This window comes from Halichoerus grypus, chromosome 11 (genome assembly GCF_964656455.1).
Source record: "Halichoerus grypus chromosome 11, mHalGry1.hap1.1, whole genome shotgun sequence".
Taxonomy (NCBI): domain Eukaryota; kingdom Metazoa; phylum Chordata; class Mammalia; order Carnivora; family Phocidae; genus Halichoerus; species Halichoerus grypus.
In genome coordinates this window covers 1,054,439-1,075,079 of record NC_135722.1, presented here as the reverse complement: position 1 = coordinate 1,075,079, position 20,641 = coordinate 1,054,439, and the positions used below count along the sequence as shown (strand labels likewise).

Here is a 20,641-nt window from a genome sequence, read left to right as displayed (position 1 = left end):
TCTGCCCTGCCCTCACCAGGGTCCCCCCCGCCCCTCACCGTGACCGGGGTCTCAGCCACCCCACAGGCTCCCGGCCCCCGCCGGAGCCTAGGGCCACGGGGCTGCCCCAGCCTCTGGTGCTGTAATCAGGCCAGACCTTCTCTGGCCTACAGCCGGCCCCGCTGTCCCCCCGACAGATGGCACTGGTCACCCAGGCCCACCCATCAGCTGTGCCGGAGGCTCGGATGGCCTGGCAGTGCCACTGACCCTCAGCACCCAGAGCACAGCAATGGGCTGCCCGCCGCTGCCCCATCCCACGGGCTTGCTGACGGCCCTCGCCCCCACCCGCCTGGCGGCCGCTGTCCTCCCAGGGCTCAAGCAGCCCGGCTTCAAGTGGCCACTGGGCTGAAGGGAAGCCCAGGAGCTGGGAGGGGCCCAGGCACACAGCGGGCAGCCGTCTGGCGGCACCGCCTGGGCCTGTGCCAGCCTGGAGGACACCGACCGCTGCCCTGCTCGTGGTCGGGGTCCCGGCACAGCGCAGAGGGGGCAGGCCCTGCCACCCCCACGGCCCCCTTCCCGCCACTGACCCTGCAGTTTCCGGCGGTGGAAGCGGGGTGACCCCAGGAAACTGTTCTTGATGGAGTTGAGCCGCGTCCTCCAGGGCACCCCTCCGACGCTGGGGCTGGACGGTGGCGTGGGGTTGGGCGTGCCTGCCGGGCTCTCCTTGGGCGTGTGCACGGGCGTCCCCTTAGGGGTGGGGAGGGGACTACCCCTTGGAGAGGGGTGAGGGGTCACCTGTATGGTGGGGACAGATTTGGTGTTGGGTTCAGTCCCGGCGGTCGGGAGCCGGATGGGAGCCGGCATGGTCGGCGGGCCCGGGGGCAGGGCCAGCTGGGGGCCTAGGCCCCCCGGGACAGGGGGTCGGGCCTGGGTGCCGGCCGGGAGTGGGTTGGACTTGGTGCCCTGCAGCGGCTTGTCGGTCAGCTTGGCCTTGCTCGGCAAGGTCTGGGTCTTGGGGTTGGGCCGCAAGGCGGCCTGTGGAGGGAGGACGTGTCCGGGCCCGGAGGCGCTCCGACAAGCTTCAGGCTCCGCGGAGGTGGCCAGGGGGCAGGCCACAGAGGGGCTCTCGGGAGGCGGGGGGGGCAGGGCAAACTTTCTAACAGGCTACAGGGCAGGCGCAGAGGGCAGGGAGCAGAGCGCGAGGGTCCGCGAGAGCCACCATGCAAGCGCCCGCCGCCCCCCGCATGCACACACAGCACCAGGAGGACCAGAAACGTTCAAGCAGGACCCCAGGGCAGGACCAGCGGGACAGGCAGGTGTGGGGGTGGGAGCGTTTGCCATAAAAGAAAACAAATAACACAGGAGAAAACAAACAAAACAAAAGAACGTGCAGTTAGCCCCAGCAGCAGGCGGGGGGCGCGGGCCCAGCCCGGGCTCAGGGAGCCTCCCCTGCCCCCCCCCCAGTGCACGCGGGGCCTCTCAGAGCTGGGGGGGCGGGGCGGGGCGGGGGCTCACCCTGGGGCTGCTCAGCGGGCTGGTGGACAGGCCCGAGGAGGCGCCGCTGATGGACCTGGACCTGCGGACACAGGTGCGGGGCGGGTCAGCCGGGAGGGGCCACGGCTCTCAGCTTCTCTCCCCGGGGCGGACCCTCCAAGAGGCCGGGAGTCCCGGCCGAGAGCCGCGGAGGCCGCCCTGTCCTGCGCACACCTGGCCACATGCAGGGCTGTCCTGCTGTCCCCACCCCGCCTCTCCCGGGGCCCAGGAGGGCCCCACAGCCCCTTCAGGGGGCCCCGTCAGAGCGTGTCTCCGGACTCCTCTCCTCTACGTGGGAGCTGTCCCATGGCCAAGGCCCAGGCCCAGGACGGCACCGGGAGCCTTCAGCAAGGGTCTGTCAGGGGCTTGGGCGGACAGAGGGACGAGGGGAGACGGGCGCTTCCTGGGAGCTGCATCCAGCCCCCGTGTCAGGTCCACTGTCCAGCCCCCAGTGCCCCGAGCCCACCCAGAACCCCCCAAGGCTGAACTGTCACAGGCCCCGAGTCCTGTGCTCGGCGGACAGCCTCCCATCCTAGCACGTGGGCCACCAAGTGGGCACCAGCCCAGCCCTGCCATGCCCATGGCCCACCTGCCCGGCCCAAAGGTGCCCACAGCACGCCAGCCCATAGCTCTCTCCTCACTGGTACCATGGGGGCCTGGGCAAGGCCAGGCTGGGGTGAGCGCTGGCTGGAACCACCAGCCTTGTCCACCACCGGCCCCACTGGGCCCGCAGACCTGGCGGGGCAGGAACCAGGCGCCCTGCGAGGCAGGGGCCTCACTCCACCACACCACACGGCCTCAGGGAAGGCACACACCATGCTCGCTCAGCCCTGGCTGCTGGCACCTGCCACCCTTCGAGGAGGAAGCAGGGAGGGGGGCCGAGGCAGCCACAGGAGAGAAGAGGAAAAGAGTGAAGGCCTGCCCACACCAGGCAGCCCGGCCCCGAGAGGGCTCTCGCCCACCCGCTCACACCCCGGCCCAGCCCCTGGGCCTCAGGGAGGAGCTGAGCCCACTCTGACCAGGGCCCCGGCATTTGTGGGCTGGGGCCCCATGGCAGTGGCCCTCCAGCGTCTCCACCTAACACAGCCACGGAGCCAGGGGGCGGCGCTGACCTTGCTCCTGGCCCCCCAACCCAGCCTGCCCGCGGCCGGGACGGTGCCCAGAGCCAGGCCTGGGTCCAAAGCTTTCAGATGCTGGGAAGGGAGTGGGGGCCGTCGGTCCCGGCTGGTGCCCACCCCAGCAGCCACAGGCCGGCCGGGCAGCAGCCAAGAGTGAGGCCCAGCGCCTGGGGCCTGCCTACCACTGAGCCAGCCATGCGCTCGTCACTTGGCACAAGGAAACCAGAAAAGAAGCAGTGGAAGGAAGAGGGGTGGGGGCTGCCTCCACAGCGTCCTAACCAGGCCGCACCTGCCCGAGACAGAAAGGAGGCGGCCAGCAGGCAGAGCAGCCAGGGCGGGGCAACGGGGGGGCGGCAAGAGGCCAGCAGTGAGCAGGCAGGTCCGGGAGCAGGCGGGGGGGAAACGGGTGAGGCCTGACCGCCGTCGCCCACGGGCAGCAGGCCCTGCAGGGGCAGGGCTGGGGGGCTCAGGAATGCCGGGCCCCATGCAGAGACCCCTGAGACCGTCATGCCTCCTGCCACGTCCTGGGGAGCCTGCCACCGCCCTGGGCTGCCGCTTCCACTGAGGCCTCACAGCCTGCAGACGCTCGGGGGTCCCCGGGCAGGGAGAGCGCAGTGGGTCTCCCCGCCTGGTAGGCCGGCCACTGGCCTTGCCCCGGCAGCCCACGCCTCCTCGGGGCCTCAGGCCCGCCTGGCCCAGGCCCTTCCCCAGCTTGCTGGAGGTCTCCCTCGCCAGAGCTGCGAGGGCTGGAAGCGCCTCAGGCCCAGCCCTGCCACCAGGCCCACCGTCGTCCTTGGGGCTGGGGGGCGGGGGATGGGTGGGCAGGGTGTATACCTGTCTTCTTTGCTGAATTGGGGGTGGGCTTCAGCGATATCCAGGCTTTTACTGAACATTGCTTTACTACAGCAGGAACAAAGCGAGAAAACAGAGTTACTGACGCAGCCCCACCAGGCGGCCCGGGAGGCTGGACCTCCGCACAGCTCCACACAAGCTGGGCATGGCCCACCTGGCCCCAGGCCAGGCACACGGGCATGAGGGAGGTCAGGCAGGAGAGTGCCAGGGCCACAGCGCACCCCACCCTGGTGACCTGCTGGGCGGGGGGGGGCAGGCCTTGGAGGATGCCCAGCACCCACCACCAGCCCTAGGACCCCTGCAGCCCCAGCCGGTGGCCCAAGCCAGAAAAAGCAGCGGGGCCTGGAGCGGCAGCGGCAGGTCAGGCGGTGTCAGGAGGAAGGGACGCTCCAGGGGCCGCCGGGACGGTCTGCAGCTGACCCCGTCCCAGCTCCTCCCACCCTGAGGCAGCCAGGCCTGGAAGGCAGAGCGGGACACTGGGCTCTGTGGCCTCTCATGCCCAGCCCCTGCTCCAGGCGGGTGAGGGAGGGACGCGGGGTGGCCAGGATGTGGTGGGCCCCACAACAGCACTCAGCCTGCACTGAGCAGGGGCAAGGCTCAGGAAAGGTGGGCTGGAGAGAGGTGGCCTCTCACCCTGGGGGCCTGCTGGGGAGAGGGGTGCCCATAACAAGCAGGACGCGAGGCACAGGGCAGGAGCTCAGCCAGCAGAGACCTTTCTCCCGCCACCCTCACCAGCCCCCCGGGGCCAGAGCCCATGGGCAGCGGCCCGTGGCGGTCTAGAGCCAGCCCGTTTCCATGGGGGAGGCCTGGGACCACCAAGGGAGCTGAAGACCACCAGCCCAGTTTAATCCTGATGGTGGCCCTGTTTCCTGGCAAATACCTTGAGAGGCCCGGCTGTCCCCAGCACTCAGCCCCCAGCTGACCAGGGGCAGCCCCAGACCCGGGACCCCCAGAGCTGGGTCTCCAGGTCCAAGAGCTATGGCAAAAATCCCCTCCCCAAGCAGGCCCTGCCCAGCGCCAGGATGAGGACTGGCCAAGGGCCCCTCCTTGCCAGCCAGAGTCCGCTGAGGCTCTGCAGGACCAGGACGCCCTTCCTGCCTCCAGGGGGCGCTGCTGGGACAGCCCGGACCGGCCTGTGAGCGGGCAGCATTCCATCCTCGTCCTTGACCCCCACACTACCACAGGTGACCCAAACAAGCGCGGACAGGCCTGCTGGGCGGCTCTGAACGTGGCCTGACCCCAGTGTAGCCCAGTCCAGTCCACTCCAGTCCAGCCCAACCCTGTTCCAGATGGCCTGACCAGCCCAGTACAACCCAGGCCAACAGAGCAAAGCCCAGTCCACCCCAGTCCAGCCCAGCTCTGCTCAGTCTAGCTCAGTCTAGCCCAGTTCAGCCCAGTCCAGCCCAGCCCAGCTCAGTCCATCCCAGTCCAGTTCAGTCCATTCCGGCTCAGTCTAGCCCAGCCCAGCTCAGTCCATCCCAGTCCAGCCCAGCCCAGCCCTGCTCGATCTAGTCTAGTCCAGCCCAGCTCAGCCCAGCTCAGCCCAGCTCAGTCCAGCTCAGTCCAGCTCAGCACAGTACAACCCAGCTCAGCCCAGCATAGTCCAGTCCAGCCCAAGTCAGTCCACCCCAGTCCAGCCCAGCCCAGCCCAGCTCAGTCCACCCTGGTCCAGCTCAGTCTAATCCAACCCAGTCCAGCTCAGTCTAGCCCAGCTCAGCGCAGTCCAGCTCAGCCCAGCTCAGTCCACCCCAGACCAGGTCGGTCTAACCCAGCCCAGCTCAGTCCAGTCCAGCCCAGCCCAGCTCAGCTCACTCAGCCCAGCCAAGTTTAGCTTAGTCCAGTCCAGCACAAGCAGCCTGAACAGCCCGGCCCAGCCCCTAGCACAGCGTGGTCCAGGCCCACCCAGTGGCCTTGGCCCAGCCCCAGGGCCGGGGGGCAGAGATGAGCCATGCCAGGCCCAGCACAGCCCGTGAGCAGTGCCAACGCCGACCAGGCCAGGCCACCAGGAGGCAGAGTGCTGGGTCCTCCTGGAAGGCACGCACCTCTGGCCATGCTGGGCCATCTCGATGGCCCGCCGCGCGGGCACCGGGGAGCCGCCGTCCGTCACGCTGAGCACCTCCATGGACTTGCGTTCAGGCCGCCGCTTGCCGTGCCGGTTCAGCATTGGGGAGTCCACACGCTTCCGGGGAGGGTCTGTGTGCAGACAGGGGTCAGGGCAAGGCAGCCCGCTGGGCCTGGGAGGGGCAGCATGGGGCCAGGCCACCCTGCCACCTTATACCTATTTCATTTCTGGGGGGCAGGTCCTCGTCCTCATGGCTCGGGTACCTTTCTTTCCGGTCCAGGAGAAGGAAATAAATCATCTTCTCCTGGTTTTCCCTGCAGTGGGTGAGAGGCACCAAGAAGGGTTGGCAAGTCTGTTCCTGGATGGGGTCCCACCCCATGGCCGCCTGCCTGGGAGGCGCCGCTGGGGCCCCCGGCCAGGCTGCGCCGCGGCCCCCCGCCAACGTACTCCTCGGACAGCAGGTCCTGCAGCAGCTTGTTGCGGTCCCGGAAGCAGCCCAGAGAGTGCATGCTGTCCAGCACGTCGGGGTCGATGTCCTCCAGGCTGGGCAGCGAGCGGATCTGCACCTTGCGGGGGATGGGCTGCTCTGGCTCTGGCTCGTTCTTGCCCCCTCTGTGGATGACAGGCACCCGGGGTCACTCCCTTGCCCTCCGCAGCCTGGGGCTCCTCCGCCCCCCACCCCGAGGTGCCGGGAGGGCGGGGCCCACCCCTTCCTGGGGCCCCGAGTCTTGCTGCTCTCTGTGCGCCCAGCCCCTGCACGCCTCCTGCATCCTGCCTGAGCCCAGCACAGGCCGGCCCGGGGGCCTTGAGAGCCAGGAGTGGCTGAGGCTGGGGGCAGGCCTGCCCTGGGCTGGGTCACCCCCCGCCTTCCCTAGCAGGCCCTCCAGGCCACGGTGACAGGTGGCAGGCAAAGCAGGCGATGTGGGAGGAAGAGCTACTTACATATACCATATGTGTTTCTGAATGTGCTCTAGCTACAAGGAAAGAGAAACAGGGAGTTAGTACGAGGAGGGATGGAGGAGCCCACGTTAGGAGGCCGGCGGCGGGAGCACGGGGAGGGACGGAGCACAGGAGCGTGCAGACAGCAGGACAGGAGGAGTGGGGGGGGCTGGTGAGGGGGTGGGGAGGGGAGGAGAGAGGGAGAGAGGACATGGGGGGCAATGTGGGTGGAGGGTGGGGAGCGTGTGGGGAGGGGCTGCATTCCCAGAGGCCCCAGGTAGCACCCTGGGCCCTGCCTACCCCAGGTCGAAGGGAAAATGCTGACCTAGAGAGAGAAGGAAGGTGGGCAGGGCCGGGGGGCTGCAGGCAGGGCTGGGGGACCTGGGCGGCAGAGGGAGGGAGCACGGAAGCAAGGTGACCTCTGGGGTCTCAGGCTCCGGGAAGGAGGCCAAGGGAGGAGGGCAGGGGAAGCGGCCAGGGTGGCCCTCCTGTGCACAGGAAGGGGCTGGGTGCAGGTGTGAGCAGGAGGCTTGGGGGCCAGCCCTGCTCTCCCCCCAACTCCACTCGGGACAGCTTGGCTGGGGAGGGTGGGCGAGGGTGGCCTCTTGGGCACTGGGCTGCCCCTGTCCTGGGGAGGCCAGCCCGGGGAGTCCTGCTGCCCCTGCTCTGGGGACCCGCCCTCCCGGCACTAGCTGAACCCCAGGGAGGCCGGAGGCGGCCAGCTGGGGGCGTCTTTCGGAAGGAAGAGCTGCCCTCAGACCTTCCCTGGCCCCCCGGCATCAGCAGTGGTCGTGGGGAGCTATTCACACGGACCAGGCCCTGGAAAGCCCAGGACTCAGGGGTCAGCATCAGTGGGCGCTCACCCGCCAGGCACACCAGCACTCCCAAACCACGCGTCCACACCCGTGCCCGCACACAGCCACGCACACACAGCGCTTCCTTACCCATGTGCTCACATGCACATGCACACCCAGGCCCCCCGTACCACACTCACAGGCCCAGGTGGGGTTACCCTGCAGGTGCCATCCCTTGCCCCGGGAGGAGACGCCGGAGATGGGACCTTGCAGGCTCTGGGGGTGGGGGGCGGCGTAAGGGAGAGAAGGAGGCCCTCCAACCCCTCCGGGACGCCCGGGACCCACCGTGAGGCGCCGGGCCGCGTCCACCTCGATCATGCCGCGCAACAGGCTCTGGCAGTCGGGCGGGATAAAGTGCGGCATATGGAACACGCCCCGCTTCACCTTCTCCAGCAGCTGCCGCAGGTTGTCGTCGTCGAAGGGCAGAGCCCCCTGCCGGCAGGGGACTGGGGTCACCTGGGGAGGGGCGCACAGGGGCAGCGCCGCGGGGCAGGGGAGGGGGCCTCACCACCAGCAGGGCGAACAGGATCACGCCGCAGCTCCACACGTCTGCCTTGCGGCCGTCATACTTCTCCCCCTGCGGGCGGCAGTGGGGTAGGCGGGGTGAACGGCCGGGCTCCGCAGAAATGGTGGGGCCCAGGTACTGGGTGTAGGGGGGAGTCGGCCAGGGCCCGGGGTCTGCAAGGCTCAGGTGGCAAAGCCCCCGGGACAGGGGGCGACAAGGGCGGCGGGGGGGCCACTTACCCGGATCACCTCGGGGCAGGCGTAGTGGGGCGATCTGGAGGCAAAAGCAACAGTCAGGCGCGGGGTTCGGGACCTGCTGTCTGCCCTGGCCACCCCACCCCGCCTGCACTCGGGGCTGCCCCCCAGGACCACAGCAGGGCAGATGCCCGAGGCATGCTCCGCCTGCAGGCCCCCGGGCCCACCAGGAGGCTCAAGGGGCTTTGGTGCCACCCCTCACAACCCAGTCCCTACTGTGTGCTTCTGGGGGAGACCGAGACACGGGAGCCTGTGGGCTCCGCCACGCCCGAGGCTGTCTGCCTGCCGCCCTGGTCCAAGGGGAGTAACGTCCCCGAAGGACCACAGGGCCGAGTGCCCGCCGAGCAAGCAGGCAGCCACTGGGACCGGACCCGCCTTCCAGGGCCGTGGAGCCGAGCGCAGGCCTGGGCTGAACGGTCACGGGAAGGGTCCCTCCCCAGCGTCACACTTGGCAGCAAAGTCTGAGGGCAGAGTGAAGGTCCTGGGGCTCCTGGGGCTCCAGGCCCCCCCACCGCTGAGCAGCTGAGACCACCGGCGGCATGGCCAGGGCGGGGCGGGGGCCTTCGGGGACAGCGGCCGGGCCCTCTCCTGGCCTGGCAGGGCCACTCACCCGCAGCTGGTCTCCAGCAGACTGTCGCCAACCTGCAGCGACGCCATGCCGAAGTCGGCGATCCGGATGTTGTTTTTCTCATCTAGTAGGAGGTTCTCCGGCTTCAGATCCCTGTGGCTGGGAAGGAAGGCGGGATTGAGGCTGACCAGTCCCCCTAGCTGCCTCCCCTCCCCAAAAGCCCATCTGCACAGCATGGGGCCAATGGCAGCCCAGCCTGGTGACATCACAGGCAGCCAATGGGAAGTCGCCTGCCTGGCAGCTGTGGGCTCTGGGAACAGAGAAACAGAGACCCTCTGGGGTCACACCACCTGCTCCCACCTGCCCCCGAGGCAGGCTTTGCTTTACTCCCTGGGGCCCCCCCATAAGTGCTCTGGGCCAAGGCCAACCTGGGACCCCCAATCCAGGGTGACCTGGCCCCAGGACCCCTGAGAAACCTGAGGAGGGGGCTTCTGGAACCTGGGGTGGACACCTGGCAGTAGCTTCCTGATGCTCCTAAAGGGGGGGGGGGTCAATAGAAAGTGTGCTGTCTGTTCCAGGGGCACAGGGGGAGTGCAAGGGTGGGGTGGAGATACCTGGTCTGGGGGTACCTGGTGGGCGGTGAGGGGTACCTGGTGCTGGGGGGTACCTGGTGGGGGGTGGAGGGTACCTGGTGGGGGATGGAGAGTACCTAGTGGGAGATGGAGAATACCTAGTGGGGGATGGGGGGCACCTGGTGGGGGTGAGGTGTACCTGGTGGGGATGGAGGGTACCTGGTGGGGGTTGACGGGTACCTGGTGCTAGGGGTACCTGGTGGGGGGTGGAGGGTACCTGGTGGGGGATAGGGAGTACCTGGTGGGGGATGGAGGGTACCTGGTGGGGGTGAGAGGTACCTGGTGGGGATGGAGGGTACCGGGTGGGGGATGGGGAGTACCTGGTGGGGGATGGGGGTACCTGGTGGGGGGTGGGGGTACCTGGTGGGGGATGGGGAGTACCTGGTGGGGGGTGGGAGGTTACCTGGTGGGGGTGGGGGGTACCTGGTGGGGATGGGGGCACCTGGTGGGGTGTGGGGGTACCTGGTGGGGGTGGGGGGGCACCTGGTGGGGAATGGGAGGGTACCTGGTGGGGAGTGGCGGGCACCTGGTGGGGAATGGGGGTACCTGGTGCGGGATGGAGAGTACCTGGTGGGGGTACCTGGTGGGGGGTAGGGGGCACCTGGTGGGGAATGGGGGGGTACCTGGTGGGGGAGGGAGAGTACCTGGTGGGGGGTATCTGGTGGGGGGTGGGGGGTACCTGGTGGGGGATGGGGGCACCTGGTGGGAAATGGGTACCTGGCAGGGGATGAGGCTTTGCCTCATGGGGAATGGGGGTGTACCTCGCAGGGGATGGGGACACCTGGCAGGGGTCGGGGCACGCACCATATAGAGTGGCTGTGGCAAAAGTCTAGCGCAGAGATGATCTGCCGGAAGAACTTCCGCGCCTCTTTGGGGGTCAGCCTCCCCTTCTTGACAAGGTAGTCGAAGAGTTCCCCACCAGACACGTGTTCTAGCACCAGGTATCTGCGGGGGACAGGTGGGCATCGGGTGGCTGCACGTGGTCCAACCCGCCCGCCTTGGGGCCACCCAGCCACAGCAGCACTGGCCACAGGCTGCAGGCCAGCACCCCGTCCTGGCACCAACGTCTGCCTGTCCCAGCCTCCAGCACCCTCGGCATGAGGGCCCCACGCCCCCCACCTCCTGGCAGGCCTGCTTCCGGCACCACCATGGGGGGAGCCCTCTGCTGTGGGGAATCCAGGCACAGGGTCACCCCTGGCCCCCTGGCTGAGGGACGGCCGGGCCTCCAGGCTAAAGGGGCACTGTGGCCATGGACACCCACGCAAGCTGGGGCTGTGACCATTCTAGGCCCTCCCCGGCTAGTCCAGCTTGGGCTCCCAGAGCAGGGGTCTGAATCAGACACTCAGGCCCTGAGGGAGCCCTGGCCAATAGGGCAGACCTCCAAACAGGGTGAGTAAGGGGTTGGAGCAGGGCAGGGCTGGGGGCACCCAGGGGTGGCCCTCACACTGGGTCTTGGAAGACAGAGGAAAAAGGTGGGCATGGCCCAGCGGGCAGGTCGTAACTGCCCCCACTCGGCTCCCCAGGGCCTGGTGGTCTGGACTGGGGCAGGGGCTGGGGGCTGGGCCCCCAGGAGGATACTGACAGGGCCCCGGGCTCCCTGGCTCTGTGGGCCAGTAGCCTCGAGGCCTGGCACTCCCCTCTGCCACCCCTCTGTGCCCTCGCCTCTGCTGCATCGGTCACTGGCAGGGGCCCAGGGACTGAGGGCCCTCTGGGCTATGGTGCAGGGCTGCGGTGGGGGCAGGGCGGGATGGGGAGAGCTGGAGAGGCAGGGCATGCCATGTCTGGCCTGGTGACAGGGGCTACAGGGAGGGAGGGACCCCAAGGCCCCCGGGACACGTGCATATGGATGTCTGCAGGACCCCCAAGGAGTTCCTGGAGGAAGCCAAGGGTGTCTCCAGAGCCGGTCTTGCAGGAATGGAGGGGTCAGTGGGGGTGGGAGCACAGGGAGCCTGGAGACGCAGAGGGGGCACTAGGTGGGATTCAGGCAGGAGGGGCCCTCCTGGGGGTCCTGCCCTGCTCCCGAGAGGGAGGATCCAAGCACAGCACAGGCCACAGGTTGACCTCGTCGGCAGAGGGCCCCTGGCTCCTCCCTCACCTGGGTGGCCTTGGGCTTGGGAGTCCTGGGGAGTGTGAGGGGCCCTGCAGGACCCAGCCTGGCCCCCTGATCACCCTCATGCTGGGCATGGTGTCCCTGTCATCGGGTCTTTGCCCAGGCTGTGCCCCCTGCTGGACTGCTGTCCTAGGACCCCCCCCACCCACGGTGGCCTCCTTGGGGCCAAAGGCTCTGCCTGTCGTTTCCTCCCCCCGCCACTAGGTCTGTCCTCAAGAGGATCTCAGCAGAAATGAGGCGTGATGGGTCTCCCGCATGTTGTGTGCCCCAAGTTCATGAGACGCCCCTGACACTGCAAGGTGGGCCCCCCGGTGAGGCCGATGGTGGGGGCCGTGCACGTGTTATCTCCGGGGGCAGAGTTCCTTGGGCTCGCAGTGTCAGGGGCCTGCCACCCAGCACCCCCACACCCGTGCTGACCGGGCGGCTCCCGTCACCCTAACCCTCAAACACTTGGGTCCCGGCTGGCGCAGCGGGAATGCCACGGCGTTGAGGAAACAAAGAGTGAGTCACGTGTAGGAGGGGCCGCGGTTTGCACCCAGGGCCCATCCTCCATCCATGTGCCCGAGCCTTCCTGCTCCCCCGGGGCAGCCCTGGGTGGCCGGCCTCGTGCCCCAACCTCCACTGCCCACAACAGTATGGGCGGGCTGTGGACGGCCACCTGGGCCAGCCAGTTCCGTCCAGCAGGCACCCAGGCCTCTTCGGGGCTGGGGCTTGGAGTCGAGCCCTCGAGGGTCCCCCGGGCCAGCCCCTTGCTCACGTTTCCTCACTCAATGCCAATGTGCCCAAGGACAGTGCCGCTGGGGCCCCTCCCGAGGCCTGGGCATCACAGGCCGGGCCTCCTACAGTCACACAAGCAGGAGTAACAGGGACGGACGCCCCCTGCAGTGACCCTGGGAGGGACCAGCACCCCCAGCCCGGGTGAGCTCAGGGGGGCCATACAGTTGGTGACCGCCGTGGTCTGGGCCGGGAGCGCCGACCGTGGAAGCCTCCTGAGAGCTCCCTCCTCGCCAGGGCCCCCTGCCCGGGGGGCTGCCTGTCCCTCCCAAGGCCCCCCCCGGCTCTCCAGACCCGGCAATACCTACAAATATTTTTTGTTTTCATAAACATCGTGCAGCTTTAGAACGTGAGGGTGTTCGATGAGCTTCAGGATGGCGATCTCCCGCTCCACCTGCACGGGAAGAAGGGGTCCATCTGGGAGCAGGCTCACCGCCCTGCTCCCTGCATCCACCACCCCGTCACCTCTTACCCACAGCCCCGGGGCCGGGCGGTGGGGGACACCGATGCCATGCTGCCCTGCCCTGCAGGGGTCTCTGGCTGGTGGGGAGACAGAGAGATCGAGTGGCCCGTGCCCCCCTGGATGCCTCGGCTGGGGCGTGGGGGCAGCAGGAGGCTTGGAGGAGGGCCAGCCTAGCAATGGGGTCTGCACCCCTATGGACTGGCCCATCCCATCCCAGGGGCATCACAAAGGGGGCTGCCCCCCAGCCCCTCCACCCCAGCCCTGCCAGGCCTTCAGGGGGGTGGGCCCCATTTAGATCCTCAGGCCCCTGCCACTGAGCTCTTGTGTCTCTGCTCGGAGAGCTTATGGGCATCTAGAACTCAGTGTCCCCAACTGAACATGTGAGACCCAGGTGCTGTCCAAAGCAAGGTCAGGGTCTGCCCGCTCCCATCCAAGCAAGCATCACCTTCCCTTAAAACTGCCCCATCTGCGGTCTCTGGGGTTCCCCAGTGGGGCCCACACAAGTCCCTCCCTGCCCTCTGCCGAGGTCCTCTTCCCCATCAGCAGCTCCATCACCCTCCACCCCTCAGGCAGCCCATCACTGCCCTCCTTGCATGCTGGCCCCACGTGCCCCCTCGGGAGACGGCTGGGAGAGTGTGTGTGGCACAGTCCCCAGGGCAGGGGCAGGCATGGTGGAAGGGACCCCCCAGCATGCCACCTGCCTGCGAAGGTCTGAGTGCTCCACACCCACGGGTGAACAGACAGATAGATGGGGGAACCCGAGGCCTGAGCAACCCCTTCCCGCTGAGTGTCCAGTCCCAAAGGGGGCCCAGACTCCACCACACGAGGGGCTCCCAGTACTGGGGAGGGAGGAGGGCGGGAAGCAGGAGGGGTGGTGTGGTCCCGTCCCGGGAAGTGTCATGTCCTCTTTCCCTCTCTGAGGCAGGGGCCTCCTCCTGAATCTAACTGGGGAAACTGAGGCCCCACTGGCTACCCCAGCAGGTTGGCACAGGGCCTGGATGGTGCCCCGGGATGCGGCCTGTCCCTCCCAGGTTCCTGGCTGAGGCCAGGAGAAAGGGCAGGCTGGGCTGGCGGGGGGCAGCCAGCACGGAGGGTGCTGGTCATGGTCAAAGGACAGCAGCGCAGGGAGCCCGCTGTGGCTGGAGCCGCCCACCTGTGCTCCAGCAGGACCACGCGAGTGGGACCCACCTGGGCTGGCTTCTCTGCAGCCCCCGGGGTTCTCACCACAGGCCCCCCACACTGAGCTCACCTTCATCAGCACAGACTCGCTGAGCTTCTCCCGGTTGACAATTTTAATAGCCACCTTCTGGCACGTGACACAGTGAATCCCCAGCTTCACAAGGCCTGCAGGGTAGAGAAGCCCCCTGAGACCCCATCCAGGGCTCCAACCAGCAGGGGCCTACCTGCTCCCCCTCAAGGCCCCTCACTCAGGGCCTGGGCCCTGCCCCCACCCCTCTCCGCCCAGTGCGCCTCAAGTGGGACTCCCACAGCCGCTGTCCACCGTCCCACGCTCCTTGGTCACTGCCCAGAAGAGCTCCATCTTGGAGTATCCCTGCCCCACACCACATCCTCTGCCCACGGGACCAGCCCTCTGACCTCCTTGAGACCCCCCCTTGCTCTTGAGGCCATGACCCCCAGAGTCCCCCACTCCAGGCCTTCAGCCACTGCCCAGCAGGGAAGCCAGGGTATCTCAGACTCGGGGCCACCCCCTGCCTGGACCCTTAGGGACCCCTGCCCCCGGGATGCTCAGCCTCTGCCACCCGACCCACCAACCTCCTTTCAGCCTGCAGATCTCTGGGCAGAGATGTCCAGACAGTGTCCGGCTCGCTGCTGTCTCCAGGACAGTACGATGGGCCCAAGGCCACTCCCTGGACGGCACCACCCCAGCCTGCCACGCCCCCTGCCCCCCACCCCTGGACCCCCCCAGGACAGAACACTAATTCACTCTTCCTCACGGCCCCACTTCTAAGCCCTGAGCCCCAGCACACTTCTATGGTCCTGGTCGCCGCCCCCTTGTCGTGTGGCCACAGCCAGGCCTCCGCCTCTCCTCCCTCCCCTCCCTGGCTGGAGCAGGCCCCCGGGGCCACCAGCAGCCTCGCCCCCACTGCAGCCCAGGCCACTGCCAGCACCCTCCAGACCTCTGGCTGGACCACTCTGTGGGCTCAGGCCCAGGACACCCCACCTCTCCATCCCTGAGCCTAGGCCCCCAACCCCGACATTCCCCATGGTGATTTCATTCCCAGGTGGGCACGTGAAGGCGATCATGATGGCTGAACCCACCTCCTGCACTTGGGGGCACAGGGGGCCGGGGGACCCCGTTCACCTTGGCACCGCAGCCCGACCCCGGGATGCCCTTTCTGTGAACACTGAGGGGCGCCCGCACTGTGTCATCAGATTTGATCAAAGTCGGGACCCCGACTGAACACCCACCTCATGGTTCTGGGGTGACCCAGCCCCCCAGTTGTTGCTGCTTTAACCGTGACCTTGAGCTCCTTGTCATGCTCACCAGCTGCTTGGGTTCACCTGGGTTTGGGGGGATTCTCACCAATTTGCAAGAGCCCCTCGATTTTTATAGGAAATGAATCCCTTGTCACATGCGTAAAAAACACCTTCCCTTAACGGACCGCACGTCCGTAACTTTACGTGGCCTCTGTGTCCTTCCGTGGAGCACGGTCACGGCTGTCCTTCCCAGCACGGCTTCTTGCCCTCCCCCGGTGTTGGGCTGGATGGGCCTGCAGGCTAGCCTCTCCGTGGGCACAGGGAGCTTGGCCGAGGGAGGACGCCGTACTTGCCCAGAGGCAGGAGCAGCGGCAGGTGGGGGACCCGGGCCTTTGTGGGCGATGCCCAAGGGCCAGGAGCTCGTGTGCACACTCAGGGAAGGACAGATGGGCTCCTGGGCTCCAGCAGGGTGTGCCCACAGAGCTCCCCCACCGCCCAGCTCCCACCCCAAGGAGGCCTGCAGACCCCTGGGGCCTCTTGCCGGCTGCCTTTGATCTGGCCTGAGTCCTGTGATTCAAGGTCAGCAGGAAGAGCACAGAGCACACAGCAGGAGGATGCTGTTGGCATCCATCTGTAATTCAGGCTGGAAGCCCAGGGACTCAGTGCCCCCAGGATGGGACCGGCCCTGCCACCAGCCCTGCCATCCAGACAGCAGGCGCCAGCCAGAGTTAGAAGCAAAACGTGTGCCTGGCAAGTCCCCAGAACAAGGCTGACAGGGCAGGGTAGCTGGGGAAATGGGCAGCAAAAGCCGCTACCCCACGGGGGACGAGCTCCTCCAAGTCCAGAAGGCCCAGGTCAGACACCGGACGAGGCGGCCGGACACCTCCCCAGAGGAGACAGCTACAGGCCAGAAACGGCTGGAACAGGAGCCCGAGAGACCCCCCAGGGCAGAGCGCCATCGCTGTGCATTCCCGAACACAGGTGGGCACAGCCCTGGGCCAGCTCTGAGGGCCAGTCCCTGCGGCAGACAACGAGAGGGACAGGAAGGAGCTCAGGCACCGGGGTACCGAGCAGACGGGCCGGCGCGCCCGGGCCGACGGGCAGGAGGACGCGCCCACGCGCAGCCCTCACACCGCTGTGCACACGTGTCCTCGGGAGGCAGGAATCGCAGACACGTGAGGGGAAACGTCACCCTGCTTCCAGAAAAGGGAAACAAATGGGTGTCCGAGTGACAGGGAGCCCGACAGCCACGCCAGCCCCTCTTCCAGAGGCCCAAAGCCGTGCCGCCGGTGCCGCCGCCCAGGGCTGTGCCAGGCGCTGTGTGCCCTGAGGGAACGCCGTGGCCGCCTCAGCGGCTGCTGCACGGCGGCCCAGCGGACGAGGTGCACCAAACAGGCCCCACGCCACGGGCCTGCCCCTGCCCCTCCGAGCTGCTCGCGGGCCTGGCCCCCAGGAGCCTCCCACTGAGCCCAGGTGAGGCCAGCCAGGACGCAGGGCCAGGGGCAGGGGGGCTGCCCTGGGCAGGGTCCTGGAACCCTGGCAGCTCCCTCCCTGCCTTCATCTTCCTCCACTTGCTGCCTCTGCCAAGGAAGTCTTCAGCCCTGCAGACTTCTACACACCCCTCAAAACCCAGTGTAGAGGTGCCCCTCCTTAGTGAAGCTTCCTGCCACCCTGGGCAGTGACTCAGCCCTGGATGTGCTGGCCTCCGACAGCCCTGGGGTCCTCTGGGGTGGGGTGTTTGGGTTCCTAGCAGTTCTGCCACTTCCCTGGAGGCAGGGAGTGGGCCATGTGCCCTCGGGAGCCCCCACTAAGCAGGCTCGAGATGGTGGGAGGACAGCGTCTGCTGGGGAAGCCCACAATCACCCTAATTACCCAGCCGCTGCAACAGCTCAGGCTTATCTCTGAACTGTGACACATTCCCGTCTCTACAGCAAACACACACGCGTACCAACGCAGGGCAAGCGTCCTGTCACCGATGACTGCCAGGCCCAGGCGGCGGGCGCAGGAGGGCTGGACCGCCTGAGTCCACTCTGCAGGAAGGCTCCGGGCATCCAGGAGCCCACAGGGAAGGCGTAGGCGAAAGGCCAAGGAAGAGCCCAGGTCTCCCGGGGCTACCCCACCCAGCAGGTCCTCACTGCACCCCAGACTTGGGCACAAACACGCATGTGCTTTAATGAGCGTGCCCACCCCCTGGGACCCCAAGCCTGGCCAGGAAAGTCAGGGGAACCTATGGACTGCCCTCCTGAGCGCCCCCTGCCCCTCCACTCAGCTATTACTGCCCACGGGACCCAGAGGGGGCCAGAGAGCCAGGGGGCAGGGGCTGCGGGCGGACTGGCGCTCTCTAGGGTGGGCTCGGGAGCACTCTGCAGGCAGGGCCCACTCCTCCTGCCCCGTGGCTCCGACCGGCCCTCACGCCCACTGCACAGTCTGGAAGGAGGGAGGAGGCTGGCCCTGCGTGTGCTGGGCCCCACGTGGCTCTGAGGGGCGCAGGACAGCCCCAGAGCAGTGAGGAGCAGGGTGCTGCAGGGCCAGGGGTCAGGCAGGGGGCAGTCCTGAGCGGATGCCTCCTGGGGGTCATCCTTGACCTCGCTCTTCTTGGTCGTGGTCCTTCACGAGCGCCCTGAGCCCTGGGAGCCCCCAGAGAAGGCCCCGGACTCCCATCGCCCAGAGGCTGCCCCTTGGTCTGGGCGGGGCTCTAGGAGCAAGTGACACTGTTGCACCAGGGACAGCCACCTTCTCCGAGTGTCCACCACGTGCCGGGTGCGGAGGGCCCTCTGCAGAGAGGAGCCCAGAGCCTGAGAGGTGAATGACCAGCCAGGCCTGCCCCCACCGCACTGCCAACTGGCCGTGGACCAGGGCCACGTGAATGCCACAGCCTCTGCAAGCACCTGGGAACACCACCGGCCCTGCAGAGTCCTGCGAAGTGATGCACACAGGGCACACGCAGCTCCTGCCCGGGGTGGGCGGGGAGCAAAGGGAGAAATGATTGCTTCTGCCGTTTCTCATCCAAATCACCAAATACCTGCATCGGTGGAGACCTGGCCCCTCCCCATTGCTGACTCAGTTACTCTCCAGACTCGCCTGGCCCTGACCCTGCACCCTGCCCCCCTCCAGCCGTGGCCGCGGTGCTGCCCTCGGGGGAGGCAGCTCTCCTGAGCCCAGAAGGTCCTCCTGCGGCTCCCTCCCCGCCTGGCAGCCGGCAGTCCCCCACCCCCCCAGAAGAGGCTGAGAATTCAGGGAAAGGGTGGGAGTCAGCTGTCTGCCCGCAAAGCCCGTGAGAGGAGTGGGTGTGGGACGTGGGGCAGGGGTGGGTAGCAGGCTCACAGTGAGCAGTGGTCCAGACGCAGCCGAGTCCCTCTGGGGAGGAGGGAGGCTCTCCGGAGAGGAACCTGGCCGCAGAAAAGGACGGCCACTGTCCGCGGTGCTGACCGAGCCGGCACCTGCTCGCAGGGCCCCCTGCCTGTGTGCTCACACCCGCGACTGGTGATGGCGCTGTGTCAGCTGGTCCTTGCACGTGGGGACCAGGGAGAGCAGTGCCCACTGCAGGTTCTGAGGAGGGAGACTCATGATGGGGGGGCGGCGGACGCTTCTGCTGAGCCAGAGTGGAGGAGCAGGGCAGCGCGGGGCTCCGTCCGCGTCTCGGGAGAAACCAGTGTCCAGCCGCTAGTGCTCATAGGGCCACCCGAGGGTCCCTAACAGCTGCGGTGGGAGGCTGCCCCTCCTCCGTCACGAGCCGCTGCACCTCTGGCTCGGGTCCCAGGGCCGCAAGCATAGCCAAGGGGCACCCACTCTCCGCCTCCTCAGCCGGCCTCACTGTGGGGCCCCACTCGTGGGCACGAGAGGGAGCAGTCTCCGGGGCGGGGCACAGCGGACACGCCTGTCTTGCCAGGTAGACGGCCCTGTCACCCCTCCTGCTTGGGCTCTCCTGGAAGGAGCGGGGAGGTGGCAGCACACTGGCTGTTGGGAAAATGAGTCAGCAGGGCTGGCGGCAGCAGGCTGGGCAGCGGGAGAAGCCTGAGAGGGCGGGCAGGGGCAGAGGCACACAGGCCTGAGGGTGGGGAAGGACTGGGAGCCCCCCCAGCCCTAGCATCAGCGCCCAGTATCCTCATGGGAGTGGCCTGGATCCATGCTCAGAGCCCACACACTGCCCTTGACCGTCTCTGGGGGCTGAGCTTCCCAGGCTCTGCTCTCAAGGGCCAGCTCGGCAGCCGTACTGAGGGAAGGCCCAAATGCTGCAGAGAGTCCGGCCCTGGCCACTGTCCCCACATGGACAACTACCCCATGCCGAGGCCAGGACCCACACGCCTGGATCTGGAGGCAGAACCAAATGGGCAAGGGCCAGGCATGGTGTTCCCCACAGGCCAAAGGCCCCCGATGGGCGCTTCATGCAGCCAGACAAGCCCGGGGCGGGCAGCCAGAGCCGTGGTGGGCCACCCAACCTGCTGGCCCAGGAGGGCCAGCTGAGCGCTAAGCTGAGCCCAGAGGAGAGCGGGTTTGGGGGGGCTGTAGAGGCCCCACCCCCAGCTCCTGGGAGAAGCTCATGGGCAGAGGCAAAGAGCACAGGCCGCAGGCGCAGGAGGGTGGCTGTCTGCCGTGCTCCCAGCTGCACCTGGCCCTGCGGCCTCTGCCGGCCACCCTGTCACCTTGGCTCTCCAGGCTGCAGCAGCCTCCGGGAGGACCCCTAGGGACCCCACTTCCTAGAAGCCAGCGTCCTGGCCACACGGCCCCTCCTGTTCTGCACCACGCTGGCCTACGAGCTGCAGACTCCGTCACCTGGGCTTGTGCTAAGGCTAAGGCCCTAGGGCAGGGTGGGCTCTGGGGGGTGGTCAGGCCTGGATGTGGCCGCCTGCTCCAGCCAGACCACTGGCCGGAAAGGAGGCTCCTAGGGATCCTCCACTTGAACCTTGATCCTCACACCAGCCCACTTCCTTTCTCAGAAGAGGAAACTCATAGGGTCCCTCCCCCCAGGCTGTGCCTGTGCACGTGGGGCAGCGGTGAGAGCCTCCTATGGAGGAAGCAGAACCCTCCCTCCCGCAAATCCTGTCCTTAAACCCCCAGAGTCCTGCTGGGGTCGAGGGGCCGGGGAGGGGCATGTGCGGCAGAACAGTTTGCCGAGCGTGTGGTGGGGGAGAAGCTGACCCCAGGGCCCATTCTCCTGTCACTGCCCAAGGGGTCAGGGTGAAGCCTGCCAGCCTGCTTCCCCAGCTGGTGCAAGCACATGCCCCACCCCGGCACCCGCTCACAACAGGCTTAGGAAGTCAGCAGAGTGCTGGGCAAAGACATGGGCTGAAGCCCAAAGACGCTAAAGGGAATGAGTCCAGGTTCCCAGCACCCCCCCAAAGGTGGGGGCGGGGTCCTTTCAGCACCCTGGACAGGGGATCAGTGTACCTTGGGGTCCAAGGACAGCAGCTGGCTTGCTCTGGGCTACACAGCTGGGGTGACACCAGAGCCAGGGTGCTCTGGGGAGCCGGCTGTCAGCGCTCCCCGGGCACCTCCTCCAGCCACACCCCTGCTCTTTCCTGAGCCTGGAGCCAAAGCCTGCCTGCACCACATTCTGGG

The 20,641-nt window shown here is 67.6% G+C and overlaps 1 protein-coding gene across 18 annotated transcripts in view; it reads right to left on the bottom strand.

The window, feature by feature from the left end:
- BRSK2 (BR serine/threonine kinase 2) overlaps window positions 1–20,641 on the bottom strand; it is a 61,043-nt gene that overhangs the window by 10,966 nt on the left and 29,436 nt on the right. For 10 of the 18 annotated variants that reach the window (XR_004910360.2, XR_004910359.2, XR_004910361.2 and 7 more), the window contains exons 2-15: window positions 13,893–13,987; window positions 12,489–12,574; window positions 10,101–10,241; window positions 8,707–8,823; window positions 8,082–8,115; window positions 7,846–7,914; window positions 7,623–7,769; window positions 6,487–6,518; window positions 5,992–6,156; window positions 5,761–5,858; window positions 5,525–5,675; window positions 3,465–3,530; window positions 1,495–1,555; window positions 567–774 (exon numbers count right to left, since the gene is read on the bottom strand). Coding sequence is in view for 14 of the 18 variants with exons in the window: in XM_036070732.2 (XP_035926625.2) it covers window positions 567–774; window positions 1,495–1,555; window positions 3,465–3,530; window positions 5,525–5,675; window positions 5,761–5,858; window positions 5,992–6,156; window positions 6,487–6,518; window positions 7,623–7,769; window positions 7,846–7,914; window positions 8,082–8,115; window positions 8,707–8,823; window positions 10,101–10,241; window positions 12,489–12,574; window positions 13,893–13,987 (1,470 nt within the window). In the remaining 4 variants the exon portion in view is untranslated. Of the gene's footprint in view, window positions 1–566; window positions 1,144–1,494; window positions 1,556–3,464; window positions 3,531–5,524; window positions 5,676–5,760; window positions 5,859–5,991; window positions 6,157–6,486; window positions 6,519–7,622; window positions 7,770–7,845; window positions 7,915–8,081; window positions 8,116–8,706; window positions 8,824–10,100; window positions 10,242–12,484; window positions 12,575–13,892; window positions 13,988–20,641 lie in introns of those variants that run through there. The other 8 variants (XM_078057592.1, XM_078057589.1, XM_078057590.1 and 5 more) reach the window with 4 other exon arrangements.